A 16,340-nucleotide genomic window follows, 5' to 3' on the forward strand; every position below is an offset into this window, starting at 1 on the left:
TTTTTTTTCTGCTATCCCTTCCTCCTCCTCTCCCCCTTGTACTTATTATGTCAGTACTGATGTAAAAGAAAATATTTGATTTGGCTTTGGTTTGAAAGGAGGAGTTACACGCTGAATGACTAGCTGATACAAGTTTGCTGTGGGTGGGGAAAAACAGCTTTCTTTTTCTTAGCCTTTGTTCACTTAAAGGCTTACGACTTGCATGAGTTTTAATGTAAAGGAACTTTATGCTACTGTATCTTATTTTAAAGTTATTGTCCTTTTTAATTTCATTTTTTGTCTGCGTGTACTATTTTTTTGAGCATGTGTACATTTCTGTTACATACTTTTGTTTGCTCCTAATGGCAATGTCTAGCAAAAGCAACACTACTTCAAACATTTTAAAATATTTGTGGGGTAAGTGAATCATGTTTACTGTTGGATTAATATATTCCTTTTCATGTTTTAATTATAATTCAGGATTTGCTTGTTACTTTTATTTTAAAATACTTTTAAAGTCTGAAAGTAGTTGGGTGGTGGTGTATGGGGGAAGCAGTTAGTGGGAAATTTTTCTGAAATAATTTTTACTGAATGGCCTTTACAATCAGATTCACACAGTGAAAAATTGCTTATTCTTTCTTTTTAATTGTGAGAAGGAAGGCTTATTATACCTTTTATCTTAATTTTGTTTTGAATGATGTCCTTAAGGGAAGAGAACCTGTATAGTGAAGAAAAGGTACTATATCTGTCTCTAAATGGTTAAATGATTATATTCTTGAAGTGTTTTCTGGCTTTCAAAAGGGTGATTGTTTTCCATCATATAAATAATCTGTTATGATGAATTTGTGATGATTATTTTTGTATCTCTGAAGTTTTTAATGCATATGAAGTGTTTCAATAGAGACCTATTCAGACTTCTGTGTGACAATTTCAAGAAATGGTTCGTGAAGTAATTCAGTCTTCATGGTGTTTGGTTTCTGTTCTAATTAATTTAATTTTTATGCCATTAAGTAGTTTTTTATGAAAAATTACTTGTGGCACAAAGCAGGAAGTGTGTGTGCATGTGATTTAACTTGAGAAATGAGTACATGAGTCATCCCATTGTCTTGAGTAATATTACTCAAATTAGTAGATTTGTATTTTTCCACAATAATTGTCTTTCAATATTTTGGATCTAATAATATAAAATACTTCTGAGTATAATGAAATTAACAGTTCTAAGCATAGTTACTGAAACTTTTAAGATAAAATTAATACCTTCTTCAAAATTGATCTTATGGTAGTTCAGCATGGGTATAATAATAAATGAAGCAATTTTTACTGATTTAGGTAGTTGTACCTTATGTTTAGCTCCCAGTGCTCAAACATCTTGTATCTGCGTGCTGTATGTGATTGTGTCCATTATTGGGAAGCCACAGTCATCTCCTGAACTGCTTCTCAAAGATCATAGCTGAAACTGTCACCTCTTGGAATAGGTAGCTGAGGCAAGAGAAGATGTTCCTGTGTACCTTGTAAAATCCCTTATGTTTAACTAGCAAAAAAATCTGTGTTGGACCTGTTAAACTTGCCATGTATAATAAGGAACACCTGCAACATGGGATGCTCAGCAGTTCTGCAACTGAATTTATCGGCTGCATGTTGGTTTCTGTACTGACAGAAATACAACTTTCTGCCTTGCTTGTCTAACTGTCCACTTATTAGAAGGAAGCTCTCTCATAAGTGGACTTTGTCACTGTTGAAACGGAGTCATTAATGCCTTGTAAAATTCTAACTTAAAATTCTTGAAAATCAAAACTTCATGACTTGACTTATTCATGAATACACACGTGCACATTTAGATGCCTAACGTTATGTTTTAATTCCACAGGTTGAGAGATTACTTTAGTTAATGGCATGGTATAAGATACGTTTTCTTCTTTTTTCCTACTAATGAATTGCTTGCTAAGCTTATGGAGCCCTATAATTAAGTGTTAGATCTCTGAAGGTGTGAAGTATATCCGGAAAATTTTGTGTTAAGTCTTTGACATTTAGGTTCAGAATTAGAAACTAATCACCATAACATGACACTTTTTATTCTTGTGTTTGTGATCCAATATTTCCACACCATCAAATATTTTTATTCGGTAATCAGGGACATTTATCTTGATGAGATTCGTGTATATATTTATAAGATTAAGATAGGTTAAACTTAATTCCTTTATCTATGTACTTTCCAAGTAGCAGACTCCATAAAAATTTCTATAGTCAGTATTGAATATCCATAGTCAAGAATTATTCTCTTTAAAAATTCTAGTTATCAATTAACCTTGAATAGTATCAGTTGTAGTTTTGTATAACATATGGATTTATGTAGTTTGGAGTTAAGGACTCCCCCTAAACAGTTGTTTACACATTATAGAGTCAGATCACATCTTACAGAATTTTAAGACTCTTCTGTTTGTTTGAACTATTTTTTCCCTTAACAGGACTAATAAAATCCTGTTCTGTTTAATGATAATATCAGATTCCTACTTTAACACTCAGGCGACTTTTTGAAAAACTTCTTGGTTGCATTAGTTTTGTATTGTAAATGTTAAGATCTATTGTTTATAAAGCAAAACATGAAGTCCAAGTGCATTTTTTTCCTTTGCTTTAGGTGGTTGTCATTTTGGTTGAAATACTTTTTCTCATTACAGGCCAAGGTCATCAAAACAAAGGGAGGCCAAAAACCAAACCTGCTGACTCTGAAAAGTCAATGTAAGAAAAAAAAATACTTAGTTATTTTCAGTTATTTTATGTATCAGTTAAAACGAGTTCATGCATCTGTGACTTGCTGCTTGCTGTTTGGCAATTGCTTTGTTTACGTTGTTTACATATTCTTCAGGGTATAGTTCATGCTAAAATACCTTATTAAAGTTGATAGAATTCTGGTTGTCATGAAGAGCCTGAGTTATTATTTGAAAACTAAATGTTTTTCAAAGTTTGGTTGAATTTTTAGTAAGCGAAGACATAATTTTAATAACCACTGCTTAAAAACTGTTGCCCAAAAGCAAGTCACACAGTGTAGCCATAAGAAAGAATGTTTCCTTTACAGCCAAAGATAATGGAAATCTTGTTCCAATTGTTACATTAAAACTTACACCACAACATAACTCAAGTTCTTTCTTATTTTCAAGGTCTCTTTGTACTAGTTCTGTTCTTACCAGCAAGTAATTTCTGGAACTTCTCTGACACTTCATATGCTTACTGATAAGAGATTTCACTGCAAGGAAATAATTGCGAATCAGTCTCAGAACATTACTTAAAAAGACCTTTAATTGGTTTTAGACTTGAATTTTCACTTAAATCATATTGAAGCCTGATTTTAAGCATCTGAGTACTGCCAATAGAACATGCTCAATGTAAATGAGTGTGATGGTTTGGAGCCAAATTAGTTGAGATTAAAAAGAGCACTGTACATTTTATGGACAAAATTTATGTTTCTGTTTGTTACAACTGCAACATTTTAAACAAAGTTTAACAGAAGAAATGACTCTTTGCAGTGATGCTGGGGTCAACATGCTCCAGACAGGCTTGAGGAAATCACTGCATTTATTGGTGATTCCACATGCCAATGTATTTCCTTATCTAGTGGATATCTTAGGACTAAAGAACTGTTGCTGCTGATTTATTTATGAGGTGACTGAGGAAAATTATCACTTGTTGTTTAAGGCAAGCTTAAATGGAAGCTTTCAGTGTTTTACCCTGAGCTGCAAAATTAGATGAATGAAGTTCTGACTGTACTCATTGGAGGACATAAAGGCACGGACCCTGCTGCTGTGCACAAACAGAATCGTTTGCTTGTGTGCTTCACTACACATATATAGTTTCTCAATATCTATTGTTGTATATTTTACATTCTAAAAGTATTCTGTTCAGTAGTATTGTCAAAATAGTACATTTTGGTTATATAAGAATGCATTAGCATAAAACCTTATCTAACCGTTCCCACTGCATGCATCTGGTACCAAAACCATAATATTCTCCAGGAGTCAACTTCCTCTGTTCCAGCAGGATCAAGCAGCCCATTAGGCACCTCTATCCCACTCAGATCTGTTTGTTCTCCTGTTGTTTTTCCACATGCATTTTCTTATTCATATGCTTCTTCAGGTAGTGTTTTTTGGTTGTGTTATTAATGACTAAAAAAAGATGAGGATTAAGGCAAAATAAGCTCTTCACACTGAAATAGGAAAATTTCCATTCATAATAATTTTTAAAGTCAGATTTCTCACACACAAGAATCTAAGTCTTAAGGAAACCTGGGAACTGAACCTGATTATCCCTTGACCTAATTTAAGTGTGACCACAAAACCTACCATCTTTTAGTCTGTATTTACTGCAGTACAATTCGTTTGGCTTTCCATAGCTCTTTTTGAATACTGCTGTAGCTGTGACAATTGAAACTTTGTCACAGAAGAGGTCATCTGTGTTATTTAAGAGTTGCCACTGAGCTCTTTAAGGGAGAGGGGAGGTTAGAATTCACTCTGAGAACAAATCTGTAAAGTAACTGAACCATCTACAAAATTGCTTCTCTCACAGGGAAGTTTATTAGACCTATAAAAACCACATTAATTTCTCAATAACTGAACTGCTTGCTCAGTTACAGTTTTGCCTCCATTTTAGTAATTAGTTGGTTTCTTGGCTTCCAAAAATATAGGGAATCCTCTGATACTGTAAAGAATTTATCTCAGGTGATGAATTTTTGATACCTTCAAAAACTCAGATACTCAGATCTGTGGGACAGATCTGAGTGTATATTAGCAGAAGACAATACAGTAGCATTGATTGAGCAGCAATCTTAGCATTGCAGATTTAGTACAGAGTTTTAGGCAGTAGTTTGCCCTCTTCATTATGCTTTCTCTGTTCTCTAGTTGTGCATGGTGTTTCTGCAGCAGTAATGGAAAGGAAAAGCTTGGAAAAACAGCTCTGTTCCTCTTTGCTCTCCCTGCTCCCACCATGTGTAGTTGCTACATGTATTTGATTTTAAACAGTGGTTGTGCTAAGATAAAGAATTTTCTACTTAGGAAAAGTTGAGGAGGAAGAAGAGCCTTAAGCCTTTGGGGTAGGGAAGTTTTCTAGTCACCAATCCTTCTCCTTTATAAGGTCAACTCAGCTGAGAATAAGGTGGAGAAGATAAAAAAGAAAACAAAATTATACAAAGACTGCTTCTTCCCTAGAGCCCTAGTGATTCCTGAGCCAGATGTATATGAACTACATGAATAGTATCATAATCCTTGATACTGTTATAATACTTTTATGAATATTGTGAAAGCATGCCATAATAATCTCTAGCACATAGGTAAATGTGATGTGATTGATAAAAGCAAAGAAATTTCTCTTTCTTGAAAAGAAGATTACACATAAAGTACAGTACAATCTCATAATGCCATTGTCCTGTTATTTGTAGAGATCATCTTGATTTGAAATCTGTTGAAGATAAACTCTTCTCTACTCTGCCACAGGTAACTGGAAATTCATTAGCAGATAGCCTTAAGTGTAAATGATTTGTCACCTTTTAGTAACTCTTTCCAAAATGTTCATTCAAAAATCTAGTATTTCATAATTAACCTAACTTTTATCAGGAGGCAATTATTCTGTGATCTGTACTGTTGTAGCTGGTACTTTTTGTTTCTTCTTTAAGACCTGACACTGGAAATGAGTGTTAAAAAATTCAATGTAGTCACAGTGTAACTTAGTTAAAACCAGGAGTTAGTAACATGGCTTCCTTGTATCTTAATTTGTAAGAAACTACAAAATCACTAGGAATCATTCAGGGTTTTATAATATCCCTTCCAAAGTTCCAACTAAATGTGTTATCTTTAAAAATAATCAGAACATTTTGTTGAATGGCCATTTAAAACACTGTGGAATTCATAAATTGAGAGTTGTCCTTCTGAGGTCTTATCTGTAATGAATGATGAGTACACCAAAGTTTTTGAAATCATGGGGATATAAATAACTGGTCATCTCCTTGCTGATGATTTGGGGAAGTAAATGCCAGAAATTTCTATTCTGATTAATTATCTCATATGGCAAAACTGGATTCAGGAGAAGGTACAGCTTCTGCCTGTGCTTATACACCCCTTTTTTCATTTGAAACACCTATTTTTGTAAGACTAATGCATTAGTATTACTGAAAGTAACATTTTTAGCTGGCTTAATCAGCTTCATATGTTATATAGTTTAACATTAGCTTAACATTAAATTAATTTGCACTGTCCTATAATATTACGGTCTGACAGCATTACCTTGTTTCAATAGATCTAGGAAATTAAAATGCCTTACTTTTTTCATTAGGTAATTTGTGCATTTCATCTTTTCATCATTTCTGCATTTTCAGGGGTAGTTTCCACCCCCCCTGCCACTTTCATTTATAGCTGTAATTAGGTCATGGGTTTCTTGTATTTTTCCTTTTTGGTCAGTTGACAAGATGAAGGCAAAATAAAATTACATTATGGACAAAGCCTAGTTTAGTTTACAGGAATACAATTAAATACAGCATTAGAGTAATGTTAAAACAACTGGCAATTCGAAACCTCCCCATTGTTTACTTTTCTCCCTAGCAACAACCTTGTCTTCAGAATCCCAGGCTTCAAATGTTAACATATGAGGGGGGAAAAAGGGGCAGTTAATGAAAATCTTGTAAAATAGGATTACTTCATACTGAAATATGGTTGGGGCCTACAATGCACAGGTGGGCCTCCTTGTTACTCTTTGTTTTTTGCTTAGGATTGCTGGAGTTGGTGTTGGAAGAGCCTCTTAAATAGTCAAATTATATATTTCTGCCCTGACACAATGATCTGCTTTCCAAAGCTAGTCTTACTTTAGTGTTTTAGCAAATCAAGGGAATAGAAGTTCTTAGTTTTGCACCTGGTTGTCTTGATTTACGTTCACACTACTGAAAACTCCTGCTGCAGACTTCAGGAAGTATCTGTAATGAGACACTGTAAAATAATGTGTTCTGAAACCTTCCAGCATTAGCTGTCAACACAGATGGAGAGAAAGTGTAGGTGAAAGCATATAGTTATCAAGATTTTCAAGAATATTTGTACAATAAATGGAGTGTGCAAGTGTGGAAAAGCATAGGTCTGGGTTTTTTAGTTTTTATATGTAAGAAGGACTAAAATTATGCTTGAACTTCCTCTGGGACTTACTGTTTTCCTAAATATTTTAGGTGGAATTAGTGATGTTGCAAGCACGAGTTCAATCCCTTATTTGTGAAGGTTGTATAGCCTTGATGAACCAGCGGTATCACAATGCTGAACAAGCCTTTTCAGAATTACTGAGCATCCTAAAACCTTCAAACTTAAAGGTAAACTGAGGAGAATAACACTTTATTGAAGTAATTGAAGTTTGTATTTTCAATACTTCACTTCAGTCTTCCACCAAAATAGCCATTATTAATTGTTGCCTGTAATGTTGACTACAAAGGAGCTTACAGATAAGAAAAGGATAAAAAAGTCCTGATAGTAGCACAGGATGTTTTTTTGTAATGTTTGGTGTACATGTGCATTTCTAGATGCCATCGAAAAGTATTTACCAAAATAATCCTCTTATAAGAATATATGATACACTTATCAAATATGTTATTTGCCAAGAAACTGCTATCCATTGTCAGATTAGCCTTTATTCATAATAATGTAGGATAAAAAGAATATCTATTCTCTAGGTCAGATAACTCATTGATCTTGAACACTGTGAATTTTAAAAAAATATTGTACTGTAGTATTAAGTTTTGTGTGACAATGTGTGTGCATATTTTGTGCTTCAAGTTCCTGTGTGCTACTACGATCATTTTTACTCTATTTGCAGCAACTGAATCTTCGTATTATTAATTACGTTGTAATCATCTATGGACATGCCACTGCTCTTCTTGGAATAGGACAACCTGAGGTAGGATATTAAGCTACCATGTTGCTTTAATCCAAAATTCTAGTTGTGGTAGTTGGCCAACCATTTTTGTCTATGTTTAACAGACATAAACTGGGTGGGGAATTAAAACTTTTGTCACATTTTAAGCCATACAGTTTAATATCTGAGACTTAGATATTTAATATATTTGGATAAATTAAACTACCAAATAAAATTAGATTCTTAAGCATTAATGAAGTCTAGTCAATTATTTTTCTTTTATTTTGTTGTAATGTGGTTATGCCCTACTTTTTCTAACACAAACATTTCTGCTTACAAAGCAAGAGAAAGAGAATGCTGTTGTTTCTGGAAAACACCAAACCAGAAGTGGGCATTGTTTGGTGTTTGTTTGGGGTTTTTTTGCCCACAGTATTTAAAAATACCTAATGTCCTGCAACAAATCTAAAAATGTTTGGGTGTTTGTAGCTCAGTAATTTAATTTCATTATTTCAGAGGGAGCCCATGTTTACAGAATAAATTTCTTTTTTAAAAAAGGGATGCCTTTCTGTGTGACCATAAAGTTGCTTAGTTCCCTTTACTGTTGGTAAGACTAATGAAAAAATAGGACATACTGACTCATTCTACTGGAGCAAGAAAAGGAGAGGAAAAGTGAAAAACTTCTGTCAGAGTAACACATATTGTTGTTTTAAATTTATTTTGAAGGCACTGAAAAAGGCTGAAGACCAGTTTAAAAAAATAATTGATCAGTACCAGGAAGAAAGATTTGGTTGTTTGGCGTATTATGGAATTGGAAATGTATACCTCAGACAAAACAGGTTGGTAAAAAAGAAAGCTTCAGTATTTGATACAGAAATTATTCTCAGTTGAGAAGCCATGTGTGGGTGTTTTGTGGATTTTTTTGTTTTTTTCTAATTATTCTTTGTTAATCACTCAATTCATACATCAGGGTGATTTATTTCAACTTAATACTGGAAGTCTTTGAATTGAGCAGAGTCCAGGGCATGAGGATATGACCAACCAGCACATCCCTGCAGTGAAGATCTTAGGGAAAAAATGTATCCTAAAGAAAGCTTAACTTGTCTCAACACCAGGGAGTCTGGAGGGTAACCTTGGTTTCAGATAAGGCAGCTGCACAGTGAGTCACTGGGTTCCCTGGGATAGATGAAGAATAATATATTCCTGAGCTAGCCAGACCAGTGAAGGGGACAGGGGGGGTTGTATATGTGACTCAGTTGAACACAAAATGCAGAAACTGGACTAATAATGAACTGGATAACAAAGGGCTTGAGGCTAGCATGTGTTTTGTCAATTGAGAGTGGTAATAAAACAAAGACACCGGAGTGGAAAGAGTAGATGTGTTTTACTGGTGATAACTAAATAATAACTACCAAATCCAAAAAATACACAATAAAGTCCCTAAAGCAGACAGATAGAAAAATACAGGGTAATGTATCAAATCATTACTACATAAGAGTAAGGATAGTGATAAAAAATCACCACTTGCATATGTTACCATTATCCACATCAGCAGTAGCTGGGGAGCCAAGGTTGCAGTGGGGATTTGGAGAGCCCTTCCCAGCAAGTGGGAAAATCCTACACGGTGCATGCACCTGTAGGTGAGGGGTGCAGCCTTATATATTAAACAAACCTACAAGTCAGGATGACTTTGCATATTACACTATGCAGGTTCATCTCCTGACCAACCATGACCAGGACTTGGCATGATTGGCAGGGTGTCTTTAGCATGCTTTCTTTTGAAGTGACAAGTCAGTTATTTTTGATAAATGATGTTTTTAATGATTAATAGAAGGATACAATGTCAATTATATCTCATATGCAAGAACGCAACCTCAGTTATTTTTGCTGTTTCTGTACAAGGCAACTCTGGCCTGGGACCATTGTCCAAGCCTCAACACTACCATACAAGGACAGGATTAATCTATAGGTCAACCCTGGCTTGGACCTATTGTCCAAGCCTTAGCACTACAGCACAGAGACAGGGAATGGGAATCACATATTGTATGGGCTGCCAGACCCTAACCCATGTGCTCTCTGGGGTCCTCAGTGGGAGAGGGAGAGAAAATAAGATGGGGAAAAAAAAAAAAAAAAGAGTTGAGATAAAGACAGGGACATCACTTGCTAATTAGAAGTCACTGTCAAAACAGAGTCAACTTGAGTAAAAATAATTTATTTTCTGTTAAAATAGAGTTGGATGGTGGAAAACAAAGTAATTACCTCCCCCCCATGCCCCATTTATCCCAGGCTTGACTTTACTCTCATTGCTGACTCTTCTATCTCCTTCTCCCACGAGTGGTGTAGAAGGGTAGAGAAATGAGGGTCGCTCTGCTGTCCCTTCCTTCTCACACTCCTCCCCTGCCACACTGTGGGGCCTTTCCACAGGCACGGTTCCTTCAGGGCACATCCACCTACTCTGGCAGGGGTCCTCCAGTGTGGGTACCTGCTTCAGTGAGGTTCTCTCCAGGAGGTGCAGGGAAATCTCTGCTCTGTGCCAGGAGCCCCTCCTCCCCTTCTTCTTACTTTGATGCTTGAAGGTTTGTTTTTCACACTTGTTTTCCTTACTCCTCAGCCATGCAGTATGCTTTGTCCTTTCTTATCCATGTTTTCTCTTAAGTGCCACTATCTTGCCTGATATGTTATGGGTTTGTAGGAGCCAACTGGAACTGAGGCAGCCCCAGCCTCTCCCCGCAGAGGGCATCTCTGTAGCAGTGTTCAACATGCCACATAAACCTAGTACAATTCCAAATAAATAAGTTTGATATTAAACATTAAGCTCTTCTCATGTGGATATCTAAAAAGCACCTGCTCAGAGAGTGTTGGGCACAGGGGATTTCTGCTTCCCACTGCCACAGTGGGAAGCCAAATGCAGTCTGGGACCCAGGAGGTGTCTGCATGCCTGTCCCACAGATGTTCCTGTTGTTTCTCAGCAGTGTTGACCCATAGTGAGGCTGCATGTGTGTCCCAAAGAGGTGTGTAAGCACACATGACAGCACAGCTGGCCTCCCAGACTTAACCTGGGCAGAGCAGCTTCCATGTATAGCACTGCCTGAAGTCATGAAAGACATAAGTATCAGTAGCAGAGTTCTCAGCCTCTTCCCTGCCTTATCAAGGTTGAAGGTCACTCATGAACATATGCATACTCTCACTCAGTACTGGCACATACACCCACAGTCATGGGTTGCTTGAATATCATCTCATTAATGCTTACTGATGGTGTCAGGAGGATGGAACCAAACTCTTTTCAGTCATGTCTGGAAACAGGACAAGGGGCAGTGGTCCAAACAGGAACACAGGAGTTTCCGTCTAATCATGAGGAGGAACTTGTTTACTGTAAGAGTAACAGAGCACTGGAAGAGGCTGCCCAGAGTGGTGGTGGAATCTGTCTCTGTAGGCATTCAAAACCTGCCTGGACTTCATCCTGTGTAACCTGCTCTAGGTGACCCTGCTCTGGCGGAGGGGGGTTGGACTACATGATCTCTGTAGGTCCCTTCCAATGCCTCATATTCTGTGGTTCTGTAATACCAGTGCAGGCTCTCAGTCTCAGACTGCGTCTCTTACCCAGGCTGGCTAACAGGCTTACATATGGAGTCTTTTATACTTTTTTTATACTTTTATACATACTCCCAGTTACCATTTTTTTCCCTTTGGATCATAAAATTAATCGTGAAAGTATTACGGGCCATGAAGAAGTAATTTATGTCTGATCTGAACACGCTGTACCTGTTTCAAATTTCAGATTTTCAGATGCGCTTGATCAGTTCATGAAATCGCAAGCAATAATTAATCACAAGATTGTACCTGGAGTATTAACTTGGCCCACAACATGTCATGTCATTGAAGAGACACAAACAGAGAATTTACAGGTATGTTTAAAAAAAAAAAAAAAAAAAAAGAAAACCAAACCAAAAAAACAAACTCAAATGGCCTTTCCAGAAACTAAAAGGTTGTCACCCCCCTCTCTGCCCCTTCATTGTCAAGGCCAAAGGAAGATGGGAGGTGAAAGGGAGGTTTTGGCCTGGAGCACCCAGTAGAAGTGCTGCTGCTCATTGTCCAGAGTGGTGTTGTCCACCTCAAGGCCTGGTCTGAGGTGTCCCTAGGAATGTACTTGATAGTGTAACAAAGATCTCAGGTGAGGCACTCCCGAAATTCTGGGAAATGGTGGAAATTAGCAGACTATTTTTTGTCATGTTATCTGAATAATCTGGCTCATCATTTGGCAGTTGAAAACTTCGGATGTTCTCATGCATTTGGAGTTGACAAGCATATAAAACACTGGTCCAAGATAAACTTGCATGCAGGAAGCTATGAGTATGCAAGAAGCTATGAGAAGCTGTGAGGCTGGTAGCAGTTCAAATGAACTTTTGAAAATAACAGGGCAATCTTCCATAGCTCTTTCTAGAAAAGGGTTTTGATACTAATTGTCTGCTCCTCAAAGTAAATCTTTGTGTTTTACTGCAGAGTTTCCCAGATGCTTATAAGTAGATACTGAATCTTTTTCTGGTTTGGACAACTTGTCTTACATAATTTTGTGTTTCTCAGTTGATTTTAAAGAAACGCATTGAGGAATGCAAGTTCCCTCCAAAACCTGATGCAGTCTGTCGGTATCAGCAATGCCATGGTCACTCCAAAATCCAAATATTTTTTACAGACCCAGACTTCAAGGTAAATTTTTAGTTTCCGTGGGAAAATAAAACTTCTTGTTTGGATGGTTTTTACCCCCTTCCATGTTGAAGAGTTATCTGGAACACCATCTTACCCTCTCTACTGTTGTGAACTATTTTCTGTTTGTTTGTTTGTTTTTTAAAGAAGCTATATTTTTTTTTTTTTAATATTAGGGTTTTATACGTTTTACTTGCTGTCAGCAATGTAGAGTGGAGTTTCATATCAGCTGCTGGAAAAAGTTGAAAACAGCAATCTACAGTGATAAAAATGATAAGGTAAGAGCTGTGTCAGACTATTAACTTTTTTTAGTCAACATGATAGCATTCCTTTGGTTTCTGGTAAGTGCAGTGCTACAGCCTGTTGTCGCAGTTGCATGACAGTGGCAGGAGACTGGAGAGATGAGTGTCTTCCCAAATTGTCTTACATGTAAGTATGGATAAAGCTTGCTGTTGCCTACAGAAGAATGGCCTGTCTGTGTGAAGACTTGGTATGCTTAGCTTGTTTGTCTTCTGTCATTTATGTCCTTCAATATGGGAGTTTTATTCCTTCTACAGTCTTGCTGTTTAAGCAACAGTTTGACATTGATTGTGTCTAAAAGCATTTTACAAAGTACAGTACATAAGCAGCCAGTGTAAAATGAAGGAAAATACAAGAAGAGTATGACCTCATAAAAGAATATTCTTGAAGTTAACTCTTGAACATGAAGTTAGAGGAACAGAGGCTTTGCCTGTATCTTTGGGAATAAAAGTTCTGCGCCAAAGAACTAGGATAATTTTGATTTGCAGTCCCTGCCAAGTCAGCTGTCACTTTCCATATCCAGTAAGAGTTCAGAACTGTGCTAGCTTGAATTACCTGGGTTACCTGTGATTAAGAGTCTGTAATCTGTATAAGAGTAGACTTTGTGTGAATTTAAATGTCTTTGCTGTGTGCATCGTTTTCTCTTACAGGATTTTCTTCAAGAACTGTGTTTCACTCCTGACTGTACAGGCCTTATTTCAAAAATAGCTATTTTCAGTTCTTCTGGTCTGGTAAAATGTGAAGTAAGTGTTATTATCAAATACGTAAATAATCTTTAAAATATTTACTCTGGTGAAGGAGGCGTGGTGAAGATGAGAATGAAAAATGTAACTGCAAACTAGTCTTAACTGCAAAATCTGGGCATTATTTAGGAATATTTACTACCCGTTCTCTTCTTACATGTTCTTCTGGTGGAGCAGGCATTACATTATGGTTTTGGCTAGAATTGTCCTGTATGGGAACTGGAATACAAAATTTGTTTTGTATCTAACTTACGTGAAGTGAAAGGAACTGTTAGTTTAACTAAGAGCTAATCTTGCTAAATGAAATAATTGTATTGGAAGAGTGCTGTTACCCTCTACAAAGTCATAGGAAGATGGATACTTCTTCTCAGAGCAGTATTGGTCTGTGAGAAGCAAAAGCAAAAAAAAAAAATCTGTGAAATTTGCCTCCTGCCCATTGGTAAAGCAAAACACTCTCCACTCTTTCCTAACTTTGTGTTATCTTTCAGCCTATCATTTCTGTAGATAAAGATGTGTTGCTATATACTAATCTGTCTCAGTAGAAAATAATTTTAGGTAGACATTCACGAAGCTTACATGGGCTGCAGTATCTCTTGTAGTATTACTGTTTCTGCTTTCCTAAGCATTAGATGTCCTTGGGTTTTGAATAAAGCAATGTTTCATTGTAACCCAAATTTAATTAATTTGATGTCACTTATTTTGGTAGTTTGAACAAAAAATCACAAAACCCAAGGAACCACCAAGAACCAGTATTAAACAGAAATGTTCAAGGTAAGCTCTCAAATATTAAAACTAAGTTGAATCAATTTGAGAAAAAACAGATTATTCTAGGACTGGTTTACATGGCTTTTTAAGAATTGTTGAAATACCACAAATACTATGGAAAGCTAATCGTGCCCTTTGCCTCTGATAAACTAAAAAGTGTGGTAAAAATGTTATGATCCACTTATAAAAGCATTTCAATTAACTTGTAAAAGAAGATACAGAGCTACAGGTTTATAACAAGAGCACAGGAGAGCGTTTACTGGTATTGCTGAATAAATTATTAGTAGCTCTTTAGTGGTCAGACACTTGTTGAAAACAACATTTTCAGTTTGGTCACAGGAAACATTTCAAATATAGAGCATACGAGGTTATGCAAATCTGATTTCTCATATCTCTGTATTGAGGGATAAATTGTACATTGCACCAATTTGAACCAATAGTTTTTAAATATAAAGAAGTTATCTTTAAGTTTTTGAAGCCCAAAAAAGGCCTAAAAAAAACTGTTTAGAGACAGAGTTTTAAGCCTTTAAACAGCAAAGGTATTTATTTTCTGATCCGTGGAACTCCCAGCTCAAGCTGGACAAAGAGTTCCAAGGGTTAAGGGAAAGGGCTAGGGTATTTATACAGTAAAAGGGGAGGTGACATACATATTCATAAGTTTGCAACATACAATATTCATGACAGGCGGAGTCTGGGCAGAGATGTCAGGGGGGGGTCTTTGGATGAAGTAAGAAATCTTTATCTCTCCTGTTTTTGATGACTTCATCCTCTTAACTGGACCCTTGCAATAATTTCTCCCTTATCTGCTGGTTGGGGCTGCCTCATCCTGTCTCCGTGCCGATGTTTGCACTCCCCCAGTGCCTGGCTGGCACCTAAATGGCCTTGGCAGTGTCTTGCCTTAAGAGCAAGATTTACACTTTTAATTATCTCCGAGACAGAAGTTAATCCCGTTAGGGTCTTGTATTGGTTACATTGTTCTAGTGGAAAATGACATGTCTCAGCTGCTTTGTTCACTTCTTTCTCAGTTTAACCCTGAATTTTACTGGTTATGAATACAGATTCATTAACATATATTACAAGTTTTAATTCTACATGAAGTAAGTTCACACAAACAGTTTGGCCTGATCTCCTCTCCTTACAGGAGTTAGTCCTGTCAGGATCTTTCTCTTTTTCATTTTTATACCTGAAACCTAATTTCATTGTGAAATCTGTGGGCAGGGACTTAATATGTTTATGGGAAGTTTGCTTTGGAGACTGTGTACAAAACTTGAGGGCTCTCTTTACTTTTTCTTCTGATACATGTCTTTCATCTGTGCTAAGAGACTTAATCAATTTGAATGCGAAAAGAATGGGTGTCTGATATGCTTCTTAACAGACTGAGTATCTTAATTATACGTATTGTGAAAGCTGAGTGAGAATACCACCCCATTTTCAGTCCAAGGTTGTGAGCATTGTTCTAGTTCCTTCTCTCATTAGAGGGAGGAAACTCAGCAAGATTTTTAGCTGCATTAGGATAGCCATAAGTTTAGCACCAGTGTTACTCAGTATTTACCATCTAGCCAACTTTGTGTGAATGTTTAGAAATTAAAAGTAAAAACTGTATCTAATGATGCTGTTTCAGTTGTTGATGGACGTACTTTTGACATAAATGAGTTTACACTTTTTGGTCAAGTAAGGTTATAAATAATGAGGAGTCATGCTGAGAGGTTAAATGAAATTTGCTTTTTAAAAATTAAAGAAATCCAAATCTTCATAGAATCATAGAATGTTAGCTTGGAAGGGATGTCAAGAATCACCTGGTCCAATCTGTCTAGGTAAGACCATGGTTTAGATGAGGTGGCCTAGCATGCTGTCACACTGAGTCTTTGAAGTGTCTGGTGCTGGGGAACCCACCACTTCCATGGGGAGAGTATTCCAATGTGTCTGACTGTTCTCATAGTGAAAAAAAATTTTTTGGTGTCCAGTCAAGATCTCACCAGGATTAAT

General features: G+C 36.6%; 1 protein-coding gene across 1 annotated transcript in view; it reads left to right on the forward strand.

Annotated features, from left to right (window-relative positions):
- Nucleotides 1-16,340, forward strand: part of TTC3 (tetratricopeptide repeat domain 3) — a 60,148-nt gene that overhangs the window by 20,181 nt on the left and 23,627 nt on the right. Inside the window, exons 16-25 of the mRNA XM_030460518.1 lie at nucleotides 2,655-2,715; nucleotides 5,405-5,459; nucleotides 7,172-7,309; nucleotides 7,810-7,890; nucleotides 8,572-8,684; nucleotides 11,624-11,750; nucleotides 12,427-12,549; nucleotides 12,723-12,824; nucleotides 13,497-13,589; nucleotides 14,296-14,360. Of these exons, the coding sequence (XP_030316378.1) occupies nucleotides 2,655-2,715; nucleotides 5,405-5,459; nucleotides 7,172-7,309; nucleotides 7,810-7,890; nucleotides 8,572-8,684; nucleotides 11,624-11,750; nucleotides 12,427-12,549; nucleotides 12,723-12,824; nucleotides 13,497-13,589; nucleotides 14,296-14,360 (958 nt within the window). The remainder of the gene's footprint in view (nucleotides 1-2,654; nucleotides 2,716-5,404; nucleotides 5,460-7,171; nucleotides 7,310-7,809; nucleotides 7,891-8,571; nucleotides 8,685-11,623; nucleotides 11,751-12,426; nucleotides 12,550-12,722; nucleotides 12,825-13,496; nucleotides 13,590-14,295; nucleotides 14,361-16,340) is intronic.

Source organism: Calypte anna, chromosome 1 (genome assembly GCF_003957555.1).
Source record: "Calypte anna isolate BGI_N300 chromosome 1, bCalAnn1_v1.p, whole genome shotgun sequence".
Taxonomy (NCBI): Eukaryota; Metazoa; Chordata; class Aves; order Apodiformes; family Trochilidae; genus Calypte; species Calypte anna.